This window comes from Cryptomeria japonica, chromosome 11, assembly GCF_030272615.1.
Source record: "Cryptomeria japonica chromosome 11, Sugi_1.0, whole genome shotgun sequence".
In the NCBI taxonomy this organism is placed as follows: domain Eukaryota; kingdom Viridiplantae; phylum Streptophyta; class Pinopsida; order Cupressales; family Cupressaceae; genus Cryptomeria; species Cryptomeria japonica.
The window spans coordinates 320,439,965-320,459,029 of NC_081415.1; the positions used below are offsets into that span (position 1 = coordinate 320,439,965).

A 19,065-nucleotide genomic window follows, 5' to 3' on the forward strand; every position below is an offset into this window, starting at 1 on the left:
CTAAAACCATCCTTTTCTTCAAATTTTGTGCTAAGTCAGGCCTGGACTAGGGTGAGAAAAGCTATTTGGAATGCCTTGGAAGGATGTTTGACCTTCAAAAATGTGAATTTTGAGCTAAAGTTGGAATTTCGCTCCTGACCCTTCCAAAGGGTCCAGGGCGAAATTCTTATAGGGTCTGTTCCTGGACAAAATCTTGGGCAAGTTTCATGTTAATATCTTTTTGTTGATGATTTAAGTTGAAAATGCTATGTTGAAATGAATCTATCATGTGTCCTTAATCATCTTTTGGTTTGTTTTGGCAGATGAAAGAAGACCAGGCCAGGATAAGGACGACCTTCTCCAGCCCAGCATCAACAAGAACGACCTTCTCCAGCCCAGCCTCATCAAGGACGACCTCTTCCAGTCCAACATTTGAAGGAAAGACAAGGTGGCATCCCAGTCATCACTCCTCCAGTCGGGTTGGTCCACTTCAGCATGTCCAGATTCAATGTACCTGACTCATCAAAGATGGCACTAACTTCGATGTACCTACCCCGGCTATCCATTGGTCGAATATTCCAGAGAAGACATGTGTCCAAATAATGCAATTATTTCATTGGTCAGAATTAAGTTTGTTGTAACAAACCCTAATTAGGGTTTCATTGTAAAATCTTGGCTATTGATCTAAGCCATTGAATTGTATTGTGGGCACTATATAAGCCCTGGCTCCTCATTTGTAAAGGCTAATAGTTAGTCAATAATAGCTAATAGTTAATAGTTAGTAATAGAGGCCAGAATAGTAGAATAGCAATTAGAGTAGATTAAGAAGAGAAGGCAAGACATTGTTGCCTTAATTGTAAAGACTTCTTTTCATTGAAGATATGGTGGAATATGTTGTTTCTTTGCAATGTGCATGGTCTCTTGTTGAATCTTCATTTTTGATGATAGATGATTAGATTGAGTGAAGAAAATTGTTGAATGCACCTGTGTGGAATCTGTCTAGTCCATACCACTAGCCTCTTCCTGATGGTAAGTGCGCTCTGCGTGGTCAACTGGCATAAAATGAGCTTAATCTTAAGTTGTTACACGTCTATTGTTCATGCATTATCTTGAATGGTGATCATTGTTAGATGGTGTACGATTTGAACGTATTGGAAGCATCCCTTAGAAGATCGCACTGAGTTGGTGTTGAATTGTTCAACCTGATGGTAAGACCCAGCCCAGTAGGACTCCACCTAGTCATTCATCCATCTTCTCGTATTCTAGATAGTAGAGTAGACTTCCTGAACCCTGCATCTTTTGCCATTTGTTTGTCTTCCAGTTAGTGAATAGGACTTGTAATTCAAGCAAATTAGACATTCAGGTCATTGAGTGTAAGTCCCCTTGTGATTCCAGCAAAATCACATCATACCGCAAAGAGCTTATCCACGAGTAGAGATCCTACATAGCAGAGCCTTGGAGTTACTTCGACTGATCCTTCGGCGAGATCTTCAGCAGTCGGGAACTTTGTTCAAGAGAGGATAAGGTACCTTTAGGTATTTTATTCTGTGTTTGGTCGTGTACAAAATACACATCAACAGCATGCCAACTTGATTGTCTTCGTGCTTAATGGATCACATTTAGGTGGCTGATTAGGCATCTTCACATATTCCATTTATGCCCTGAACAATCAATTCGTGTCAAGGGTTTGATCAATCTTGCAAGGGTTTGGACAATCTCTTCATGCCTTAGGGTTTGAATTTTGGAACAAATTTGTTTCAGTCTTGATGTCTTGGCATGCTTCTTGCTTTCCTTAGGCTTGGAACATTCTTTGACAATCATCTTGGGTGGATATTCATATTTTATAGACAAATTTCAATATGTCATCCTTTTAAACCCTAGGTAGGAGTTTAGCTAGCTCATGTCATCTTGATTAACTGCACATCAGAGTTTAGTAGGATTTGGACAGTCATATGTCTTTTGGATCATGATGGGCATGTGTTTTTGGAGATTGTCTTGTTATTGCGCTTGCTGATGATCAGACAATTTGTCTTGCCTTCTGTCATGTCTTTTGTCAAGATTTACTTTATACTTTATGTGATGCTTTATTGCCCAACCTTAGGCAGTCTTGAATGAAAATGTTCCATGCTTTGGATGCTTTCTTCTTCGCAGAATTTACAGGCTTTGGACAGGTTTCAATTGGTACTTTATTTTTTTTTGTGACAGACTTAGATAGTCTCTTCTTTTCAAGGCGAACTTAGAAGACGAGATGTTTTTCTTTGTAGGCAAAATTGGAATATGTTTATGGCACGTTACTTTATGCTTAACAATCTTCCAATCTGCTATCTCCTAATTCGCTGTCTATGATGATCTTGGATGAGTCTTGGACATGTCAAACTTATTGAATGCTTCCTTCAACTTCCTGGAAAGCGCAAGTGATGTTTTTTATATTTCCTAACTGAGTTCGTGCATGATTGAAGGCTGTATGCTTTATATTTTCTTTGGAAAGCTTGGCTTTAATTCTTCTTCTTCAACCTTGACTGAGTCTTGGACGTGTATCTTTCTCCAAATTTATCTTGCTCTATCATCAAGGGCGGACTTGATAGTCTCTTGGACAGGGGGAAGTTTGATGTTTGAAAGATTACTAAGGAGACTATGTGCAGATTTGAATAATGTCTCTCTCTCAAGGCGGATTTAAAGATGATCAATGGTGAATTCACAATATGATAGGATATGAAGATGCTCTATTGTCTTATCATCAAACCTTCAATCTGCTATCAATGGCAAACTTGGAGGATTTTGGATGTGTCGAACTTCTCAATTGCTTCTCCAAAATACTTGAATAAGCTTTATCCCTTATCTTCAAGGCAAATTATGCTATCTCTGTTGCAAGTTTGATAACCTGATCAGGCTCTGAAGCTGCTTCCTTTGCTCATGCTTGGCGAATTTAGGAGAAATCTGAACTTTGCTTGGATGAGATAAAACCTTCTTTTATAGCTTCTCAAGCGGTTTCTAGAAGCTTTGTGCTTTGTTCTTTCCATGAGAAGTTCGAACTTTTTACTTTCTTCTAGAAGGGGTCTTAAAGAGTTTTAGAAGGAAACCTTTATTTATTTTATTGTTTTATTACTTTCCTCTTGAAAATTCAAACTCTTTACTTTGTTCTAATCCTTGCAAATTTAGGAAGTTTCTCAAACATGTTACTTGCTTCTAGAAGGCGAACTTGGGAAATATCTTTATTTATTTTCTTGCCATGTAATATTTCCACTTCAAACTTTAAGCGGACCCCATGCCATGTCATTGACTTATTGCCAACTTGTCAACTTTGCCATCCTTCTCTTTGTCAAGGTTTTCAAGTGCCATGTCATAACACATTATTGCCAACTTCGAAGACTCCCTAGGTGAACTCAATACTTGTTATGACAACTTCAATTTTACCTAAGTGTACCCTACATTGCCTTAGTCATCTTTTCTTAGCCTTGGCGGACTTTGCAAACCTTCTTCCCACTTTGCATGGGCGGACTTGAATGTGTCTAGGACAAGGCGGACTTTGGGGTTCCCTTGACATGTATGCTTGGGGTGGACTTTGAAGTTCGCTTGCCAACATCTTTCCCAAACCACCAAGGGTGGACTTGGATCTTTCTATGCCAATTTGTATGTGCCAACATAGGGCGAACTTGGAAGACATGATGCCAACTTCATTTGCTTGACCATAACCAAAGGTAGGAGTTTTCTTAACCCTCGCCATGAGTTAGGTAACTAGAGGTAGGAGTTTACAAAGTGTCGGACAACTTTGCTTCTTGCCTTGGGTGAACTTGAGAGTAGCTTGGACATTCTTGTTTATGTGCCATCTTCCATGCCTTGGGCGAAAATTTGCCTGGATGCCAATTTGCTTCTAATTTGATCAGCCATGCTTCCATCTAGACCAGCCATGTTAATATTTGATATTCTGGAACAAAACCCTAAGTTCTTGCTTTTTGCACTTGAAGACACGATTTTTCAATTCTGAGAACATGGATACTAATCATATGACTTGAAGAGTGCTTTTTTGGAACAAAACCCTAATTAGGGTTTACATCTTGCTTTTTTCCCTTAGAGACCATGTTTTCAAAATATGAGAACAAGGGTAGTAATAATGTGGCATGGGGATCAAAACCTTAATTCCAACAAAAAAGGAAAAAATTTCAAACTCTTGCTTTTTACACTTAGAAGCAAAAAAAATTCAAATTTGATGATATGGGCAGGATTTAAATGACCTAAAGAACAAAACCCTAATCTCAGAAAAAAGCAAAAATTTTGAAGCCCTTCTTTTTATACGTAGAGGCAAGATTTTCAAATTCCGACAAATGGGTAGTAATAAAATGACTTGAGGAACAAAACCCATATGTCACTTTCAAAAAAGAAGAAAAAAGAAAAAAAGCAAAAATTTCTAAAAATAGCAAGTTGTCATAAATGACCCAAAGCAATTGTGATCCTCGTCCTTCAGACCTTCTAAGCACTTTGGCAGCATTCAAATGCAATTCTGAGCAAGATTTCTCAATTTGACTCGGGATGACCTCAAAACTCTAACTCTTAAACTCTCTCAAAATGAAGATTTACAAAAATGCATAGCTAAGACAAAACCTAAAAAACGAAAAAAAAGGAGGTCCCCATCTACGATGGGGCAATGTGTGAAATAGGTCATAACAAGAGAGACTAGCTTTCTTTGAGCCATTTCCCAACTTGAGAGGGACTAGCTTCCTTGAGCCATTCTGTCCATTTGAGAGAGTCTAGCTTCCTTGAGCCCTTATACTTAGAGAGGATTGACCTTCTTTGTGTCATCCTACTTATCTAGGTAGGCTGCTGGCTTCCTTGAGCCATGTCACCCCCCCCCCCCATTGGCTTCCTTGAGCTCTTATACTTAGAGAGGATTGACCTTATTTGTATCATCCCACCCATCTAGGCAGGGTGTTGGCTTCCTTGAGCCATGTCGCCCCCCCATTGGCTTCCTTGAGCCCTTATACTTAGGGAGGATTGACCTTCTTTCTGACATCTTACTCATCGAGGCAGGGTGTTGGCTTCCTTGAGCCATGTCGCCCCCCCCCATTGGCTTCCTTGAGCCTTTTCTACACCAAGTATCTACTCGGCGGCCCTTAGCTTGACCTCCATTCTCACTTCCCTCTTTCTTGATTATTGTAACCACAATTCTTAACTCCTTAAGGTTCTAAGTGTTCTAGAATGGGCCATGTCATGAGTCATTTATTCATTCCAACTTTTACTCTTTCAGCAATTTAATTCATGATCTATACATTTTTAAACATAGTTGTCTCTGATGTAGTCTTTGGTAAATATGTTGATGATGATCCTCTAACCTGCAATTGGCCCCCATTGCTCTTCCAAGTGCGATGCCAAATTTGCAATGAACTCGTTGCCACTGTGCTATGTCTCAATGGTGTCTATAAATCTGAATTTGCTGCTTTTAATTTATCTTCTTACACTGCAGGATGGCAAGATCATGCTCTGATACCACCGTAATGTCCCCCCTATATAGGCTCTAAAGGATAAGGGAACAATTAACTTAAGAATCAATTGCAAGAGACTTCTTCCCTTCAAAACCTCAAATATCATAAAGGATATTACTCTATGATACCACTTATAATGTTTATGTTATGTAAATGTTGTAATGTATGAGATGTGATCATTGTTATCTCTTATTCAATCAATTAAATGTATGCAAGAGGACATGTTCTATATATATCAATGGCTAATGCAACAATGGAGAGATTATCATTCAAGAATTCTCAAGTGATCTTAAGGGTAAGACTAGCAAGTGATGATGGCCTCCTCGATATAAATATGGCAATTAGATGGTGGGTTTCTTTGATATTCAATATAAAAATACACTCAGTATTATGTGTGCCAATCGCTGGGAAGATGGATGATATACTGCTCCAATTGTAACTCTATAACCATGTAGAGATGTCTTCCTCAGAATCGCTGATAATATGCTCTGACTTGTATGCTTTGGTTGGCCAGCAATGATGATCGGAAATGTTGTTTTTGATCTATCGATTTAGCATGCAACTAATGAATATGATGATATTGCTCATAGTAATAGGTTTCTATTTCAAACCTGGAAATATATATTTGCAACAATGTGGAATATTCTTTTACTAATCTTGACACTATTAACATGCAATAACAATGGGGCTATCTCCCAAGTAATTCCGATTGATGAATGCTCCCGATTTTCGGCCTTCGGCCTGTCCTCACTTTGAACTCTCCCAAAATGGAATAAGAACCCCCAATATTCCCTATTCGGATTGATTATGATCATCTTCTTATATGATGACGTGAGGTGGCTTCTAAGAGACGCGTCCCTCTTCTAAACTGCTTTCCTTCATTATCCCTGATAGTGCCCTTTCATAATCTTAGCCATCTTGTCAATAATTGATAAGGATGATAGTCATGAAACTAATCGACTTAATGAATTTAATCACTCAACTCCTTTGATGTCCCTTAACCACAAGTGAACTTCCCACCAATAGTTGCTCTATATCCTTTATGGATGGTATGTTGTTAACATCAATAACTCTCTGATTATTTAGATGCTTTACATATAAGTCTTGGCCTTGTTAGTTAATATGTGTTGCAATCCCTTAACTAATCATTCGATTATCTTCTTCTTTATCTTAAGACTGCTGAATCTTTATATTTATTCGATGGTCTTCATCAATACGCTGGATTGGTATTGGTCTCAAAGTTATTCCTTTCTTCGTGCTCTTGTTTTAGTTGATTGATCTGTCCATTTTAATATTGAAAATGTCTTATCTCTATGTACACTTGCTATTTCTTATCTACTCACTATTGGTAATTATTCTTGATTATAATTATTCAATGTTCGTGCATTCATTACTTGGTAATCTTGTGGCTTGTCTATATGCTGCAGATTAGGACTCAATAAACAAAAAATAAAGTGTTTCTCTACCATGTTTGGTCTTAGAATTGGGGACATGACAGCAACCCATGATAGGTGGTATCATGGCTTTGTTGCCCAAGGCAACTAACATGTAACGATTTATGATGAATTCACCCAAAAACTCATCACAATATTTGATCAAAAACATCCCAAGTGGTATTTTAAAGAACTACGTCAATTAAAACAGCATGGAAAAGGAGAAGACTACTCTATGGAATTCCAAAAGCTAGCCGTTATGGTGCCCGAAATTTCTCAAAGGAGACACATACTTATTCATTGAAGAATCAAAAGACTCAATCAAGAGCATAGTAAGTGCCCTAGACCCAACAAACCTTGAAGAGGCAATTCAAAACACAATGAAATTTGAGACTAACTCATCAAAAGAAAAACCCAAAGGCTTTGTATCAAACACACCTTCCAAGTATCCTCCTAAACATGAAAGGCATAAGAAGGAACTCCGAAGAAGAACATGCTTGCATTGTAATGAGAAATTTGAACACAAACATGTATGCCAAGATGAAAATGCCCCAAAACAAAGAGATGAACTAAAAGAGAGGAATTGGAACTTCAAGTGCAAAGAACCATGGGAACATGGACACATATGTGGGAAAGGAAGCCGAATACATAAAATAGAAGCAACATCCGATGAAGAAACAAAAGAAAATCCTAGCAAGAAGGAAAAGTACGATGATGAAGAGCATGGAACTTTGGCTACCATCTCACAAGCCTCCAAACACCACCCCTTTAGAATCAAAAGCACCCTAAAGGGACAAAAGGTAATCGCCCTAGTGGATAGTGGGGCATCCCACAACTTTATTAATAAGAATATAGCAGCAAAAGGGAAATTAGAAGCCAAGGACTTCAAGGATTTTACTATAGCCCTAGCTAATGGATCTATGGCCCAATGCACTAAACTGATTCTCCAATTAGAAATCACCTTGGGAAAGCACACCATCAAAGGGGATTTCTATGTGGTAACACTAGATAATCTTGTGATATTGGGATCCCCTCGGACACACTCCTTGGCACACTTCACTATGGATCTCCTAAACTTAGAAATCTACTTCCAACATAATGGACAAGAAATAACATTGAAAGGATTACCTAATGGCTCCTTAAGGGTGGTCTCATCTAAAAGAATGGAAAGGATCCTTAGACATAGCCAAGGGGAGTGGATTGCACAATGTATGTAACTAGACAAAACCTCCACCCATGAGAAAATAATTCACATTGACATCCAACCCATCTTGAGAAAATATAAGAAAGTACTTGATGATATTCCCCCAAGGCTACCCCCCAAAAAGAGGATTTGGACATACAATAGAATTGGAAGAGGGGACTAAACTTGTACTCACCACCCCTTACCGACACCCCCACAAATGCAAAGAAGAGATTGTAAAAACTATTAAGGAACTACTAGAAATGGGTCATATCCAACCAACCTAGTTCTAGTCCCTTCGCATCATCTGTAGTGCTAGTCAATAAAAACGATCGTACCATCAAAATGTGTATAGACTATAGGACTTTAAACAAGAAAATAATTAAAAACCATTACCCTTTACCATAGTTTGCAAACTCTATGAGTACTCTCCGAGTTGCCAAGTACTCTATTTTTTTTGTTGGGCAAGTTTTTACAAGTTTAACTCGCATTTTTATAGACATAGGAAAAACAAGGGTAAAAATGTTGACACGAGTAAAACGCTTGTTAAAATGTGTTTTTCACACGTTTTTCCATAAAACCATCCATTTTCTCTTTCAAGATACCAATTTATAATTTAATACATTTTGTAATTGAATTTTGCAAAAAAAATATGTTTCTTTAAGAAATTTTAGTTTTTAGCACTTTCTAAGTTGTCGAGTTTTTGTCGAGTTTTTTTCAAGTATTTGCTAGGTTTTGCCGAGTCAAAAAATTTTGGCTTGCCAAGTGCTCTCCAAGTCCAAATCTGCAAACTATGCCCTATACCAAGAACAGATGAGTCAATTGACGAACTCCACGGAGCTAGATACTTCTCCAAACTTGATCTATGATTGGGGTATCATCAAATAAGAATGAGAAAAGATGTTCCTAAGACCATCTTCAGGTGGCACCATGGGCACTTTGAATTCTTGGTCCTACCTTTTGGCCTAATAAATGCCCCAGCAACATTCCAGTCGTGCATGAATCATGTATTCCGGAAACAACTAAGGAAGTTCCTACTCATATTTTTCGATGACATCCTTATCTATAGAAAGACAAGAGAAGAGCACATTCAACATATTGAGGAAGTCCTAAACATCTTGGAACAAGAATCTCTATATGCCAAAAGCTCCAAATGTGAATTTGGGTTAGAAGAGATCCTCTACCTTGGTCACAAAATCAATGCAAAAGGGGTGAGTGTAGATGAAAAAAAATAATGGCCATTAAGGAAAAGCCAAAACCCAAAACTCTAACACAGCTAAGAGGCTTTGTGAGATTATATAGTTACTATCAACGTTTTATAAAAGGATTGTCAAAACTAGCCACCCCACTCACAAACTTGACCAAAAAGGAGGCCTTTATGTGGAATGAGGTGACCAAAACAAGCAAATAAAAAATTAAAGAAGTAATGAGCTCATGCCCTATTTTAGCCATCCCTGATTTTTTATTACCCTTCGAACTATAGTGTGATGCTTCTGGTGAAGGAATCGGAGCAGTCCTCATGCAAAATAAGCATCCCATTGCATTTGAAAGTCGCAAGCTCACCAAAACCGAAAAACATTCCTAAATCTTTGATAAGGAGATGTTAGCTATCATGCACACCCTAGCCAAGTTCAGACAATATTTGGGTTGTGGGAAGTTCAATGTTAAGATTGATCACAATAGCTTGAGGTTCTTCATGAATCAAAAGGACCTAAATGATAGACAACAAAAGTGGGTAAGCAAAATACAAGCTTACGATTTTGATATTGAGTACGTAAAAGGGGCAAATAATGTTGTAGTAAATACTTTATAACGACAACCCCATTTCAACGCCCTAACAAGCATTACCGTCGATTGGAAGAATGGTATCATTGCAGAACATGTCAAAGACCCACATACCAATGGTATCCTAGAGGGAAATTTACCCAATGAAGAGTACAAAGTAGTAGAAGAGCTTATCCTATATAAAAATAGGATATTCCTTGTGCTCAACTTGAACATGAAAGATAAGGTCCTTAAGGAATACCACAACAATCCCTTAGCATGCCACCAAGAGTACTATAAAGCTTACAAACAGTTATGCGATAAATACTCTTGGAATGGCCTCAAAGAAGATGTCCTAAAGCATGTACAAGAATGCATGACTTGTCAAAGAAACAAAACTGAGCAAAACCACCTAGCAGGTCTTCTACAACCTTTACCCATCCCAAATCAAAAATGGGAAAGCATCTCAATGGACTCCATAATAGGGTTACCTAAGGTTCAAGGGAAGGATTGCATCTATGTAGTAGTGGATCAACTCACCAAGTACGTGCATTTCATTGAAATATTTACTAAGTACAAAGCTCCACAAATGGCAAAAATATTCTATAAAGAAATCTTCAAATTACATGGTCTTCCAAGGAACATTGTCAGTGATCGGGATAGATGATTCCTTAGCCTATTTAGGCAAGAATTCTTCCGATTACCAGGAACTCAACTTACACCCAGCACAAGTTATGACCCTCAAACGGATGGACAAACTGAAATTGTTACCTAGTGGATAGAAAGATACTTGAGGAATTATGTCACCAGCTAACAAAACGCATGGATAAAATGGTTACACCTTCGTGAATATTGATACAACACCACTCACCACATGTCAATCAAGATGAGTCCCTTCAAAGAATTGTATAGTTATGAACCAATGTGATGTCCCCATTTTTGACCTTCTAATAAAAAACCATAAAACACTTATGTAATCAAAGGTAGCAGCCTTGGTACATCCTCAGTTAGATGGTAGCTAGGAAATAACAAGAAGTTCAAGTAGGTCATTGTATATGATATCAATAATGATTGTAGAATGAAGACAATATGGAGGAAAATCATCTTATTCCATAAGACTTCACGATTTCCCTATCTAACCTCCAAGCAAAGCATAGAAGATAAGATGTAATGAAGCCAAGAGATTGGAGATGTCTTTCTCATGATCAAGGAATGCAGATTTATGAGCATCAATAGTAGGTAGCATCTATTCATGAAGAGACCTCATCGATCATGCAATCAATATCACACTGATCATATAAGGAGACCACTTCTTAACATTATAACATACATTCTTCATTATCGCTGTGATAAGAACAGAAAGGATATCAATGACCATGACATGAATCGGATCAGTACCAAGGTTACCAAGAACAATGCATGCTGTCAAAGAAGACCCTGGAAAAGGTTCAAACATAATCTGGAAAAGGTTGAAAGTAGCTTGAGAATTTAGCACAGGATGCCACAGGAAAAGCTGAATGTTCTACAGGTGAATGGCATCCTTCCTACTAGAAACATGTATCTAGAATTTGGAGAGCTCTTAGAAAATAAATCGCTTGTCCTAAAATCACTTATTGAAGAAATTGATGATACTTTGGGATTGCGCATGGAAGTGTTGCAAGACATTATTTCTCACTATGAGAGGGTTTCTTGTAAAATTGTAAATCAGAATGTGGAGTTGTTGCCAAAAGAAGATGTTCTTTTAGATTTGAGAAGGAAAATTCAGCAGGAATGGCAGGATGAACAATTTTCAACTACATCAATCCAAGCCTTAGTGAAATACCATTTTTTTCTGCTGGAAATCCAGGCAATTCTTAGTTGCAGTCATACCATTGTCAAACAATGATTGTTGCTGAGAACACCCATGATACCATTGTCAAACATGCTACCGTATAAGTGTTTTCAACACTTAGTTTATATTTCAGAATTGTAGTTTTTCTTTTGACAAGTTTACTTGAAGAAACACTTAATTCCAAGTTGATCACTTGCACTTTTGTAATTACAATTAAGCTGATTACAAGTCGATTTAGAATAGGACTTGTAATCTTGAATAAGTCTTAGTTAGTAGTCAAAATAAGTCATGGTGGTTGAGAGAATTTCTCAAGTTAGTTGGGATCCTCCCACCTTTTTCTCCAGACCTCTCTCCTTTAAATGCTTGAGGGGGTCTATTGTATCTTTTTATCTTTTTGGAAAGCAAGAAAACTCTCCAGGATTTTCTACTCATAAAGACTTTGAGCTTTATAGTTGTAAATTTGCCATCTTTGAATAATACAAAATAAGTGACAAATTTCAGACTTTGTGTTGAAATCTTGCTTTGTCCCTTTGTGTTCTTATGTCATTTTGGGGTATAACTTTGTGCTTACTTTGAAGATTGTGGAAGGCTACTAAAGAGACGTTCACTTCATCTAATTGCAGAATTTGTGTTGCAGCTATTGAGAGTGGAATTAATTTAAGAATTACAACTAGAGTTGAGAAGTATCTCACGACTTTGCGTTTGTGATAAATTCTCATATAGATTAGTTTTAGAGTGCATTCTATTTGCAGACTTTGTGCTGCTGTATATTGCATTTGGTTCTGAAATTTATTATTACAAAAGGTTGATAGGATCGCAAATATTCAAGACTTTGAGCTTGAAATTGTTTTCCCGTCCCGGAGGAAGTGACGGAAATCTTTGGGTTTTCAGGAAACTTCATTTCCTCTTTTTCATTTTCATCGTACAAGTTATTACTGATATTTGCTTTTAATTGCTACTCTTTTATGTGAAGAGGAAAGAATATAGTTTTTCTTGAAAGAAGAAGGAAAATTGTTGTCCCATCCATATTAAATTAGTTTAGATAGGGGGAGCCTTCTCGCCATCCCTTAGAATTAGGAGAGTATTTACTCACACCCTATGGCTGAAATCCACAATTTTGTACAGCGGTTGAGGTGTACAAAATTTTCAACCAACAAAGTCTTTGATGATATCCCTTCAAGGTTACCCCCCAAAAGGGGATTTGAACACATTATAGAATTAGAAAAAGGACCACAACCTATAGTTACTACTCCTTGTAGGCATCCACAAAATTTAAAGAAGAGATAGAGAAAACTATTAATGAACTCCTAGAGATGGGTCACGTTAAACCAAGTTCAAGCCCATTCGCATCATCGGTGGTACTTGTTAAAAAAAAAGATGGTACAATGAGGATGTGTATAGACAACCAAGCTTTGAACAAGAAAAAAATTAAGAACCGATATCTTATTCCTAGGGTGGACGAGCTCATTGATGAACCCCATGGAGCCAAATACCTTTCCAAGATTGACTTGCGATCAGGTTATCACCACATAAGAATGAGACAAGAAGATATTCCAACCACAGCATTTAGATGCCACTATGGACATTTTGAGTTTTTGGTCGTACCTTTTGGATTAACAAATGCTCCAGCTACATTTCAATCTTGTATGAACCATACCTCAGAAAGCAAGTCAGGAAATTCTTATTAATATTCTTTGATGACATCCTAATCTACAACAAAACATGGGAGGACCACCTTAAGCACATTGATGAGGTATTAGAAATCCTTGAACGAGAATCATTATATGCCAAAGCTTCAAAATGTGAATTTGGATCAAAGGAAATTCTCTATCTAGGCCACAAGATCAGTGCACAAGGAGTGAGAGTGGATAAAGAGAAAATCAAGGCTATCAAAGAATGGCCTAAACCAAGAACCCTAACCCATTTAACGAGATTTGTGGGCCTATGTACTTATTACAGAAGGTTTGTGAAACGATTCTCAAAAATTGCAGCCCCTCTCATAGACCTAACCAAAAAGGAAGTCTTTGTTTGGAACGAAGCAACCCAACAGGCCTTCGAGAATCCTAAAGAGATAATGAGTACATGTCCTGTCCTAGCCATCCCTGATTTCACCTTGCCATTTGAATTACAATGTGATGCATTTGGAGAGGGTATTGGAGCAGTTCTCATGTAGAATAACCACCTGATTGCCTATGAAAGCCGCAAACTCACTACAATCGAAAGACTCTACTCTATTTATGATAAAGAAATGCTGGCCATAATGCATGCCTTGGCCAAATTCAAGCAATATTTAATTTGTGGTAAATTCATGGTTAAAACAGACCACAACAACGTACAGTTTTTTTCTTAAAACAAAAGGATCTAAATGGTCAACAACAGAAGTGGGTTAGCAAACTCCTAGCTTAGAAAATTGATATAGAATATGTAAAGGGAAAAATAATATTGTAGCGGATGCATTATCTAGCAAGCCATATTTGTGCACCCTAACAGATATTTCTGTAGACTGGAAGAACTCTATAGTCATTGAATATGCCAAAGACCCACATGCAAATAATATTCAGGATGGAAACTTACCAAATGAAGAATATAAGGTGGTAGAGGAACTCATCCTTTATAAAAAATAGAGCATATCTTACACTTGGTTCAAAAATGAAGACAAAGATCATTAGGGAATTTCATGATAATCCCCTAGTAGGACACCAAGGTTACTTCAAGAGATATAAACAGGTTAGAGAGAGATACTCTTGGAAAGGACTTAAGAATGATATATTGAAACATGTTCAAGAATGTATGACATGTCAGAAGAACAAAGCTGAGCAAACACACCCAACAGACCTACTTCAACTTCTACCAATTCCAGACCAAAAATGGGATAATATCTCCATGGACTTTATAACGAGTCTACCCACACTTGCCAGACCCAACGAGTCCCATGGGCTAGACTCGACTGCAATGAGGGAAAGAGAAAGTTATTAAAAAAAAAAAAAACAGAAAGTGTTAATCTGATATATCAGTTACTTCTGAAAAAAACTTTCAACCTTTCAATGCTTGTTTGGCTTATGACTTACCCAACAAGGATTTACCAAAAAAACATGAAAATGGTGTGCGCCATGAAGGTCTATTGTCGCCAAACCCCCATCAAACTATAAATCTAACCAAGTAATAAACCAGTGATAATCATGATCACAAAATCCACAAAGTGCATATCCCTTGTTGCAAATCTCTGCATCTTCACACACAAAGCCACAATCAAGGATTATCTTGTTTCATGCATTGGACAACCTATTTAGTAAACAAGCACTACCATAGACAAAGTTGGCATGCTACAATCATTATACAACTAAGTACGAATTAATTCGTAGTTAGTAGAAAAATGCCATTCTCATAATGCAAAAATGTATCAATCATAGCAGATTTCATGACTGCATCATCATCTAGGGCCTATCTTAGACACCAGCACGTGACTTGCCATGATGTTGAGACAAGTGATGCAAACTTGTCCATTCCATATACTTATATTTTTAATTTTTGTATTTGTTTTGTTGCCATGGCTTTCATAATCTATAAGATTGTATACATTTGACAATATTTATAACTTTAAATTTATATATCTGACAATTTTGTTTCCTTCGGCTAAAAATTAAAATCCATTTTTATGCTCATGTGATTAATGTATACTTGTGTATATGGCCAAAGTAGCTTCTATTTGATTGGTTTATTGTGTCTTTAAAGTTTATTTATTATATATACAGTCATACCCATACCCAAGGGGAAATAAATTTTGCTATACCTGAACCCCAAATCTGTACCCAAACCAACAACTTAGCTTTCCAACAATGGTTGAGAACTAGAGTACCATGTGGCATAGCTTAACTCTCCAAATTTAAAACTATACACACAATGGTGGTAGAGACCAATCCTCTTCCACTTCTAGGCATTGATTTGGTGGAAGATGCAGCTATTGTTGGTTTGCCATTTTTTCCTTTCCTTTCTTTTCTAATTGAAAGGACACCAATTGTGCTTCCACATCCCTTGCAACCTCCTAAAAATTCCACACCAATATATTTGCAAACAAAATTGCCCTTTCTTTGCATCTGGGTTACTATGCTTCCAAGAGGGGTATTTCATGTCTAGTTATGACATTAAAATTATTAAAACTTAAGGGTTATATTAAATATGTAACCAACAAAGCTAAGAAAGATGCAAGAAAAAAGACAAAGAAAAATAAAGATAAAACAAAAATGCAAGGGAAAAAAATTAAAATATAAAAACCCCAGAGATTTAGTTTTTACTTCGATTTTTTCATATTTTAAATTTTAAAATTGTATTAAACTAGAAATTCAAAAACAAAATTGTAAAACTTAAATAAAATGAATGAGAAAAAGAATAACACAAAACGAACAATTTTCAACTTACCTTGACTTGATGCTTGACATTGGAAGTTGCAAATGCACAACTAAAATCCAAAGCCCCAATATCAGCTCCTCCTTTGCACAAATCTACCACTAATCCAACGCTATCGACTCCTTGCACAAGATTTTTCAGCACCTTTGAAGAAAAAATGGGAAAACCAAGTCTAGTGAAAATACTTTAAAAGCAAATTGACAAGTGAAAATAAGCTCAAAACGGACAAGTCAGTGTTTCAAGTTGTTAGTGTCTTTTCAGGATTGAGAGTAATGATTCTTTCTAGTGTTTTTTAATTGATTTTTCACTTAAACACCACTCCTACAAACTCATTGAGTCCATGGATGGGATTCGGGAGTCTGAGCAGTGAAAATAAGAATGAAAAGAAATATGAGAATAAGGCAGTGTTACTTTTAATGTCATATCTATAGTCATCATCATAGTTTTAGAACTCGTGGACTCACCACAGCCTCGCAAGTCCATTGGCGGGCCGAGTTGACTCGCCAAGGACTCGCGAGCCGAGTCCTGGCGAGTCCTTCCCAAGGACTCGCAAGTCTTTCACCTGGACTCGCGCGACCCAGAACACACGCCCAACAAGCTATTAAAGTGTTTTTTTTTTACTTTTTTCATTCATTTGGCATTGTTTCTTGGTGAAAACAGGTTTGTAGGGTTTCAAGTTAGTCTCATTCTCTTCATCAGAATATATACATGAAATATAACATTTTGAAATGTGACTTATACTTTAAATTATATTTCATGTATATATTGGCAGGATGTTTGAGAGTGGTTTCAGATCTCTAGGAGTTATAATGCAAATTCTAGGTTTTAGAAGATCTTTTAAATTTTCAGACTTAGTCAAATTTCAGTAATCAAAAGGCTCCTATTAGCATTCTCTCACTCTATCTATCTCACTCACTTTATCTGCCCCGAATTTTCGACCTATCACTCTTCCTCTATCCCCTCTCTCTACCACTCTCTATCTCAATCTCTCCTCTCTCCCCAAAGATCTAAACCTATCATTATATGTAATTTTGTAAACATTTACAAACTTATGCTGCTATCATACATTTTAAAGTTTGAAACTATGAGTATAAATGATGAAATTTCAAATATTGAGTGTTTGGAGATCATATGACAGGTGTAATGTTTCAATTATGGCTCTTATGTTCTCTAAATGCATTAATTTCTTTGTGTTTTTGTAAAACTACAGTTTTTTTTCTTGCCGAGTCTTTCATGAGTCCGAGTCCGAGTCCAATTTTTTGGTTTGCCGAGTTCGTGGCGAGTCCGAGTTTTAAAACTTTGGTCATCATATGTTAGGTATATAAATACCACAATTGGTATGTCTGACACAAGTAATTTATGTAACAAAGTGAACCTAGACTAGATACCAAAATTATAACAAATTGATTTAAACGGACATTAGACTCTTTAACATCTATTTTTCTGGCTAGATAAGATATTATCATTTGAGGATTTGAATATTTATATAAAGTCTGTAGATCATGCAGCAGCTTACTAGATGTTAAAACTCAAATTGATTTAAGATTCACAGAAAGTTGTTGAACTTTGATTTTATCTGACATACATAGCATGTGATACTACTGACAGAACCTGGATTTCCAGTGTTGTGTGAACATATCTTCATGTAGATATATGTTCTCCCATATAGCAATTAGTCACCTCGCCAAACAGCCATTCCATTTCATTGATCTCAGTCTTTTATTATGTTAGCACTTTCATGCTTTATTCTTTAGATTTTATAAAATTTCAATTCTACAATTATACCCAAAGTTACCACAAAATATTTTATATTGCAATTGTATAAATAAAAAATGTAAGGATGATGACGTGTCAAGAAGACAAACCTATAGCATATGGGTACTAATCAAATCGTAAGTGTGAAAGGTATCTTACCTACAAGAATAGATACAGAAAGGATGAGCATGCCTAAGAGTGGAGCAAGCTGAGCTGATAAACAGAAAAGTATAACCAGTGTTCCTACCAACTGCCAGAACAACAGCCATTGTAACAAACATACTCAGAAAAGTTAAGTGACATAATTAGCAAGCTAAGAGTACCGCAATTGACATGAATTTTAAACCTCCACTAAATTATTTCCAAAATATAAAGAAAAAACTCCACAAGAAATCTGATCACTTTGGCAGAGAAGATAATTTGAAGAAAACCACATAATAGTGTAATGCAATAAAAACTCTTGGAGAAGTAGCAAGAAATAAAAAATCACCATTTGCAAAAACATTAAAAATAACTCCCCCAATAACTAACATAAGATTGTATCATAAAGGTTTTCAAAGCTTTATAAATGGCATAACACCAAGCATTAAGACCTCAGACCATGGCCCATACTAGGTACATTGAAAGCAAGATCTAGCTCAACCTTTTAGGTTTAAAGTAGCTTGCCTCTGAAAATGCTCTGAATCCACGGTCTCTAGAAATATTTTCATTCACAATGTCCTTGAGAGAGCCTAAGTCAGATGTGAGCAATCCTGTCAACTCACCCACCTGTGGAAAGGCAGAAATATATCAATATAAAACATAATCTAGGTATTCTGTATAGTCAGTGACATTCAACTAAAGTTTTATTTAATCATTATTCAAAAATATGGAATAAACAAAATGTAATATGATTTATCCTTGCAAGTGCTGCAATTATGAGGGGCATCGATATCAGTTGACAGTGAGAAGTGTATATAAATATTAATATATTTACAAAAGTCATTAAAACTGATTGATGCAAGCAGTGATTCTTAGTTTCCAAACACATCTACTATGGCTTCTCTTCAGTAAACATTGGCACTGATAAAAATTCAAGCTTTTAATCAGATTTAGAAAATGACTGTTATTGCTTCCCAATTGCCTTTTCCTGAAGAGAAAGCAAGAGATTCAATCACAAAACAGCAGAAACCCAGCAGAACTAGAACTAAACAGTAAAATAGTAGAACTGGACTTTGCACAAGGGTTCTACACCTGAAG

At 36.6% G+C, this 19,065-nt stretch overlaps 1 protein-coding gene across 2 annotated transcripts in view; it reads right to left on the reverse strand.

The window, feature by feature from the left end:
• The window catches only part of LOC131065047 (ABC transporter B family member 28), a 193,187-nt gene that overhangs the window by 70,267 nt on the left and 103,855 nt on the right, over nucleotides 1–19,065 (reverse strand). For both annotated transcript variants that reach the window (XM_057999418.2, XM_057999419.2), the window contains exons 4-5: nucleotides 18,493–18,594; nucleotides 17,986–18,076 (exon numbers count right to left, since the gene is read on the reverse strand). In XM_057999418.2, the coding sequence (XP_057855401.1) occupies nucleotides 17,986–18,076; nucleotides 18,493–18,594 (193 nt within the window). The remainder of the gene's footprint in view (nucleotides 1–17,985; nucleotides 18,077–18,492; nucleotides 18,595–19,065) is intronic.